The sequence below is a fragment of the Engraulis encrasicolus genome, chromosome 15, assembly GCF_034702125.1.
Source record: "Engraulis encrasicolus isolate BLACKSEA-1 chromosome 15, IST_EnEncr_1.0, whole genome shotgun sequence".
NCBI lineage: Eukaryota > Metazoa > Chordata > Actinopteri > Clupeiformes > Engraulidae > Engraulis > Engraulis encrasicolus.
Window position 1 is genome coordinate 14,959,591 of NC_085871.1, and position 8,583 is coordinate 14,968,173.

Genomic DNA, 8,583 nt, shown 5'->3' on the forward strand with positions numbered 1-8,583 from the left:
GTTACCTATCCATGCCTTGTGGCATGTAAAGCCCAAGATTTAGGGGGATACATCACTATGAATATATAGGCTATATATATGTAAGGTGGTATGAAAGCCAAATGTGGGGTGTGTGTGTGTGGTGGGGGAGGGGTGGGTACGCGTGCATGCCAGGGTCTGTTCCACATTGTCCCTCCGAAGCATACCCCTTGTCCCCCCTTGGATTTATTAGCAGGTGGTCACCCTACAGCCAACCCTACCCCTGCACCGCGGCTTAAGTGGCTGCACGTCGGACATGCGACGTCTGTTGTGTAGTCCAAATAATTACATATTTTTGCCCACACACAACTCAAAAATCGCTTGCCAAGTGAAGTCAACAAGCACACCATTGGTTGTTATTAATTCTGAGGCACAGCATATGTGTGATCGACGGAGAAATGCAAGGTGGATCGGAAAATAGCTTTGATCAGTCCATTACAGCCCAGTCAAAAGTGTTTGCGTTCCCAGCCCCACGAGCCGACCGGAAGGGGTGGAGACTTAGGTGCCCCATATTGTACCACTATTTTGTTATTTTTATCATTACATTGCCTTGAATTGCAGGAGTTGAATTGCTTGGATTTGCACATGGCATCCGATGTTACATTACCATTTCATGTACTTTATTAGTCGCAAGTTCCTCTCTATGGAAACTGTGTCTGCGTTCATTTTTCTTAAAACCACAGACTGTCTTTTAAAGAGCGGCCTAGCACTTTGATATTGGGGAATGGAAGCTGTTTGTTTCCAAACATGCTGGCCAAGTAAGGCTTTTTCTCCCCAGCTGTGGGTTGCTTGACTCCCTTCAGTGGAAGGTGGTGGGGGGGGGGGAGAAAAGAAAAAAGGCATTCTCTTGCTGTCTGAGAATTCCTCTGTCTTGTTTAGACACTCCCTCTGCCACGCTCTTCTCTGTTGTTGGGACCCTCCTCTTTGGACAAAACATTCAAGACACTCACAGAATCTGGTTCCCTGACTACTCTCTCTTCTTCTCTCTCCAATTCCCTTTCTAGCTATTGACTCAACTCAGCCTCTCTTTCTCTCGCCAGCTGATGTCCTTTATTTTGCTGCTGTATCTCTCTGTCTCTCCTTCTCCTTCTATTTCTTGACTAACCTTTGCTCTTTCGTTCTTTCTCTTTTCTGCCCCTCTCACTAACTCTTTCTCTATACTTGACATACTTGTAGTCTCTCTAACTGTCTCTGTCTCTCTCTCTCACTCTCTCTGTCGCTCGCTCTCATGCACTTTCAAACACCCTGCAATTAATGGCTGTCCTCCCACCTATGGAATGCACAAGCGCAGCCTTCTCTCTTGATTGCTGAGAAGAAGAGTGCTCTCCCCCCCATCATTCCCTTTCTCCCCCTCATGCCTTTAACTCACAGGCTGTTTATAAACTGACATGCACTACAAAAGCACCAAGGCCAGTGAGAGATAAGATGAGCGGACAGACAGACAGACAGACAGACAGACAGACAGACAGACAGACAGACAGACAGACAGACAGACAGACAGACAGACAGACAGAGACTTACTTACCAACACACTTACCATACCTACTGACTTACATACTTACTTACTTAGTAACAACGTTGCTACTGTTATAACTAAGCCCACAATTCCAAACCACAATGAATGTCAATGAACGATAAGACAGAAAGACGGACAAAACAGACTGAACAACAGACAGACACGATGTGTGTGTGTGTGTGTGTGTGTGTGTGTGTGTGTGTGTGTGTGTGTGTGTGTGTGTGTGTGTGTGTGTGTGTGTGTGTGTGTGTGTGTGTGTGTGTGTTTACGTGTAGGCCTATGTGTAAGGAGTGTAAATAACAAACGAAACGTATCGATATATCGAAATATAATCTGATTGCATCGTATCGTTGGCCATTCTTAAGTACATTCTTAAGTTAATCAAAAATAATAGAATCACTGGCCCCTGCCCAATGCCCTAGCTCCATAACATAATAGAAGTGGAAAAGTAATAGAAGTAATAGAAAATAATCGAATCGCATGGTCATGGAGGCTGTGATTTACACCTCTAGTACGTGTGTGTACATGCACGGGCGTGTGCGTGTGTGTGCACCTATGAGTGTTTTAATCCCTTGTTTTGTTTGTCCCATGTGAAAAGGAAGATCATGACCTATAGCCTACAGTTCAGCATAATTAAGTTATGCTCCGGTTGGCGACGGTAAACAAGGAGTGCAATACCCCTACACTTACGCTACAGCACACTGTAAGGAGATTCATTCTAGTAACGAGGTAGTTAGAGGTGATGGATGAGGGCCTTTCTAAGTGCCGTCCGTATAAAGCATAAAACAGAGAAAGAGGTGAGATATAACCTGTGTGTGTGTGTGTGTGTGTGTGTGTGTGTGTGTGTGTGTGTGTGTGTGTGTGTGTGTGTGTGTGTGTGTGTACGTGCGAGTGTGTGTGTGCGTGTGTGTGTGTGTGTGTGTGTGTGTGTGTGTGTGTGTGTGTGTGTGTGTGTGTGTGTGTGAGCATGTGTGTGCGCATACACGCGCATGCATTCATGGGTGTGCTCTTGTGTGCGTTTGTGCGTGCGTGTGTGTGAAATTTTAATCTCTCTTATTCAGAGGAAAAAAAGTGTGAGAATTAAAATCCAAGGATAGGAAAGTGTGCTATGAAAGTGCAATTAAGAAGGCACACATGAAACGGCACAGATCAGACAGACACTTTTGAGTGGCTAGGGAAAATAAAAGATAGGCCTACACGAAGAAGAGAATTTGCAAAAGTTTTTCTTAAGGCAAAGAAGTACAGTATAAGGCTCTTAATGTGGCTTCTGGGATTCATTTGGAGACGAGGTAATGGAAGCATATGAAAAGCCTCCATTATGTTTGCGTTTGATGATGGATTATATGGTATGAAATCACACATTTGTGAAAAATCATAATTCCCCACTCTTCTCGTCTCGTATCGTCTCGTCTCTTCTCTTCTCTTCTCTTCTCTTCTCTTCTCTTCTCTTCTCTTCTCTTCTCTTCTCTTCTCTTCTCCTCTCTTCTCTACAGCTTTCTGCTGTGTTCTTTGCAGAAAGGAGGGAGAAAGAAGACGAAGACGAAGTGGGGGGATTTGTTTTACTGAAACAAATCTAATTTAGAACTCTGCCTGGCTGGCCCCACCAAAGCAATGAAATTAATTCCATAAAATTGTCTTTTGATTGCCAAACGCTCCAAAGACAGAAACTGCTGCTCTAGACAATTATCCACGGACCGTGTTTCTACTGCTGGGGCCAAGTCACAGCCTGGTTGAATGGCATGATCTTGCCAGAATGACTCGCACTTGTCACTGTGCTAACAAAGACTTAGTCCCTAATCTATGTTAACAATACCAATATCAACTGGAGATAGCCTATTATCCATGTTATGACATAATATTAACAATATTACAGTATTCATATTTACATCAACAAAGACTATCTTTCCTTCGTCAGAGCTATTTCATTATTTGTCAGGCTATGGCATTGTGTGTTATAGTAGGGATATAATTTGATTAAGGTCTTTCTAATCTCTTTTCTTCCCTCTGATTATGTGGTGTTGTGTGTGTGTGCGCGCGCGCGTGTGTGTGTCTATAGATAAGTCATTTTATGGAAAAGCAGTTAAGAGAATCATTTGTTTGGCATGTGAACAGGCTTTTTTTTTTTAAAACTACACTGACGTATGGGTCATAATTCGTTTTTTTACAGGATAATTGGTGCTCTAATTTGTTTTTAATCAGTCATATTCACAACTTTGTTTATTTGAAAATGAGCACAGAGGGCAGACGTTTGCCACAACAACAAAACCAACAAAATGAAGAAAGGTAGACGATAATGAGCAGAATAACATCAGCTTTAATCTTCACTACTGTTTCAAGCAACCAATAAATTGATGAAAACAAATCAAGTGAATTGGGTAGGATGGCCCAGGGAGTAAGCGGCATTAAATAGCCTATATGAATTGCAATACTGTAACCTAATGATTATGCTCGTCCAATGTATTTTACATTGATGTATTTTGAAGAACATTAACTAACAGTTGTAATAACCATAACACCCAATAATAACACAATCACATCATAGCTGGATTGACTGGTGGCTGATGATTTTTTCCTGGTCCTCCCTTCAGTGTAGTGGTATCAGTCCTCATGCCACTACAGCAGACCTGTCTGAGTTAGACTTAAACATTAATTTTGCCTGTTGTGGTCAAAACAGCTAGATGACTTAAAACATTGCCACAGGCTTCAATGTCTCTTTCAATTCCTGGCGGCCCGCGGTCTTGGCTGAAAATGCCCGTTCTGATATTTTGTCCCAGTCCAGCCCTGCATCACATCATCATAATTTTGTGCTCCCAACATCAGCTTATACAGGAACTTTTCTAACATTTAGAAGAATAGAATAAACCGAATAATTTAAGAAAACATGAATGTAGCCTATTATTAGACAAAGCAACACAGGGCAAAGAAGAATGGGAATTCACTGCAAGTCAACAGCAGAAAGAAAACTCTGCATTTTCACTATTATTTCAACTTGAGTCTTTCCTCCGTGGATCCATAGATTACAGATCAAATCCGTCTTGGTTGGGATTTTGCGCTTACCCAACAGAAAGCCAGCACGAATCCGCGACGATGCTTGTTCATTCTAGCGTAGTCCGCCAACTGTGCACACACGAGATGCTGTGCTGGAAATTCCGCTACTTTTCCCTCCACTCTTTCCCTTCAGTGGGAAGCGTCAGATTCAGGAAACCTTTACTTCTCTCCTCCTCCAAAACATCACATCCGGGTCAGTTGGCTCCAACTCTGTGTGTATGTGTGTGTTGAGCTGCTCTACCAGTTACAGTATCGCGGCTCTAGCCAGCTGTGAGAATCCTTCGCTGACATGGATACTACCCTTGGCGCCGAGCGCTAGTGAAGTTGCCTTGTTTGGCGAGTGGAAACAAGGGGGAACTCACAGCACCCGATACGCATCTGATGGATAACCTTATGTGAGATTCATTGTTCAGCCATGTCCAAAACCCTAAAGAAGAAAAACCACTGGACCAATAGAGTCCATGAGATTGTTTTGAGCAAGGATCTGGAGGGAGAACTCGGGTTCGAGTTGAGAGGAGGCGCCGAAAACGCGCAGTTCCCCTACATCGGAGAGGTTCGAATGGGCAAGGCGGTCGTCACCAACCAGAGTGGCAAACTTTCCCAAGACGAACTACTCTTGGAGGTCAATGACACGCCGGTGGCCGGATTAACCATCAGGGATGTTCTCGCCGTGGTCAGACATTCCAAAGACCCCGTCCGACTCAAGTGTGTCAAACAAGGTGAGCTAACTGATTGACGCAAATGCAGGCACCGCCGTGTGCATTCTGTGCAACGCAGATGTGGTATCAAGTGTGAAGTATGATAGGCTATTTGCTGTTCATCTGCACGCAAATCAATAATCAGCTTCTCCAATTGTCTGAAATAACGCAACGAATAGTCTCCTGAACGCAGAGTAGAGCTTAAACTTTCCCCTGAAATGTTGTCCCCGCTGTTGTTGTAGGACGGTGTTTCTGATAAGGACGCACCAAAGTTTCAAACCCATAGCGACTTTGAAAAGTTATGCGTTGTGAGGTCAAGTAACGGATTCTTGCTGTTAGTTCAGAGGGGGTGTGTTCAGTTTGAGAACGTGTAAACGGACGCCAATTACATACATAGCCCAAAGGCGTCGGGACGGACTTCGTTGATCTTTGAAAAGGTCCCAATGTGTTTATTTATTTACGATGGGCCGCGCGTTATGTTTTATGAATGCAGCCTCATTTCCTTGCGTTGAGTGACAGAGCGAAACATGATCCAGGAATGATGTGATGGACATGGAGTCGTAAACGCGTGGGTGTGGCTGACATCGGGTATCCAAACGATGACATTATCGGGTCAAGTTTGTACTATTTGTATGTTGCATTATTCCTCTGTCCAAATGGAGTTGCCACAAATCTGCAGTACTCATTTCGACATCGAAATGGCCACAAAGCTTTGTCTATTACGTTCAATCCCTGTTTACATAAGAACTCGTAGCCGTGAGTAGAAGACCTTCAGATGAACCGCGTCCTTTGCATCTCTCATTTCAGTCGCAAACTAACACAATTTCAAGTGACAGTGGTTCAGTAATTTCATTACCCGAGGGAGCTGATGGGACGTGTGTGATGCACGTGCTGGTGCGCGCGAGGCAAAAGATGAACTCTGGCCGTACCAGAAGCATTCCTCAGCTGTATTTTTGTTTGGTACTAAGAACTCTCTGTGGCATTCATTAAAATATTCAACCAAGCTGCCAAATGGTGGTTTACAGCAATCCTGATTAAGAGGCTTGTGCTTTTCTGTTCCCTCATTTTACTGAACAGTTTCACAAGTTACACACAGAATGTGATACTGCCATGGACACTGTCATCATCCAGGAGCTGCCCTCAGGCCTTTTGACTGTCTGTCTGAGGAGCTGACATAGGAATGTGTGTGTGTGTGTGTGTGTGTGTGTGTGTGTGTGTGTGTGTGTGTGTGTGTGTGTGTGTGTGTGTGTGTGTGTATGTGTGTGAGAGAGAGAGAGAGAGTGAGTGTGTGTGTGTGTGTGTGTGAGAGAGAGAGAGAGAGAGAGAGAGAGAGAGAGAGAGAGAGAGAGAGAGAGAGAGAGAGAGAGAGAGAGAGAGAGAGAGAGAGGTCTGAGAAGTCCTTCTGGAGTTTGGAGTTACGGAGAAAAAAAAGAACACAAGCCGGCCGAGTGTTTGTGTCGTGTGGTGGCATGGAAGCATTGGTCCCCGGAGGGAATATTTCCTCATTAATTTTAGATGAACCCAATTTTCGCTCCTCACTCTCTCAGCAGTAGTACTTCATCCTCTGGCCAGCTTTGAAATGTTTATGTGAGTGCCACTCTGCTCTCCACCCGTCCTTTTTCACTCTTGTCAAATGGCTTTGTGCCATTTTTCGGTGTGCAACTGTGTGTGTGTGTGTGTGTGTGTGTTTGCATGTGTCTAGTGTATACTGTGTGTGTGTGTGTAAGTGTGTGTGTGAATTGAACGACTGCTCAGTCTATTGAGTGATGCTCTTCTAACCTGTCATGGCAAACACATCCATGCTAACTGGATCCACACCTGTTGGGATATAATAGCACTAATTTTAAGCACAAAAGGTGCACATTGCTCCCCCGTGAGACATTGGCACATGGCCACCGAAGCCTCATTTTGCCCCGGAGTCGTTGCCATTAAGCAAGCCACATAAAACATCCGACTAACCACAGGTGAAAGGGCATACTGTCTCTCACAGCCTTTTTTGCACTTTTCTTTTCTTGTGGATAGACTCACTGTAATTCATCCAGGGCATGCTAAATAGTTTAACCCCTTAATGCACGCTGTACCACTAGTGGCACGCTGTAATAGTCATTGAAACATTAGGTAGGCCTATCATGATACTACAATACTCTGACAGTGCACAAGGCCTTAAGTAATGCACTACGACTTGGTCATTGCCATTCCGGTAACAGCAAATTTATAATGCTGTGTATTAACAGGTTAAGCCCCGCTGCTTCTTTTTGGACTTTTTTCGGAGCTAGGATATGTCTCGCAATCTATAATCATCTGTTAAATTCTGTTCAATGGTTTATAACATAGCCATTCAGCAATGATACACTGTACATATGGGCAGATCCCCTGTCACCATCGTACATTAGCAATTGGGTGGAATCAGATCAAGACGTTTCAAACTTGAAAAGCATTCACCCTCTTTCACCTGTAATCATTGTTGAATTCTTTGAAGTTTTTTTATCAGTTCTGGAAACCAAGAATCATGTGGCGAATCTGCAGGCATATACAGTACAATTCAGAGTGGTGGCCTCTTACTGCAGACGGGGTCGCCGGCAGGCCTATTCACTATTTGCTGACAATACTCAACTACATCATAACAACATTGTTATGACATTACAGAGAACCTTAAGTAACAGATTAAGACATGGCCACTAAACTTTGGTGACAGTAAGGTTATAACAGGCTCTGGGCTAAGGAGTTAATTTAACACGTACATGGCGGAATTTAACAGTCATGGAGTTGATATCACTGTCAAGGTGTTGACTACTGTGCACTAAGCAGTCACTGAGGAGACCGAAAGCATGGGAGCCCTGTAGGCGGTGTGGGACAGAGACAATGGGCACAGTGAATGGCTACCAGTCTGAAGAGCAGAGATAGATATATTCTTTTTTTCCCTTTTTTTTGAAAGACACCCTTCTTAGTGTGGTGGCTGTGATGTAGCGTGAAATAGCATGTCACAGCATGTCATAATACCCGCGCTGTCCTCCGCCCTCCCTCGCTGTCCTCCGCTCTCCATTCCCATCCCACTCCCTCCCTCCCTCCATCTCTCCCTCTTAGTTAGCCTGGTCCTGACCATCCCATAATACTACCATTTCATTTCGTATTTATGGTCTGGCATTTGTTTGCTCTGAAGCGATTGTAGGAAGCAGGAAGTTAGCACTCAGTTATGGTTTGAAATTATTGGACACCTCTCACCCAATCGCTGGCAGTTACTCAACAACAACATAGCGCAGACCAATGGCTCTGGCGCAGATGTGTACGTCATTGTCACGAGCG

At 44.2% G+C, this 8,583-nt stretch overlaps 1 protein-coding gene across 1 annotated transcript in view; it reads left to right on the top strand.

Annotated features, from left to right (window-relative positions):
* The first annotated feature begins 4,785 nt into the window (after nucleotides 1–4,785).
* magi2a (membrane associated guanylate kinase, WW and PDZ domain containing 2a) overlaps nucleotides 4,786–8,583 on the top strand; it is a 465,595-nt gene continuing 461,797 nt past the window's right edge. The window contains exon 1 of the mRNA XM_063217120.1: nucleotides 4,786–5,301. Coding sequence (XP_063073190.1) covers nucleotides 4,998–5,301 — 304 coding nt within the window. The 5' untranslated portion in view covers nucleotides 4,786–4,997. The remainder of the gene's footprint in view (nucleotides 5,302–8,583) is intronic.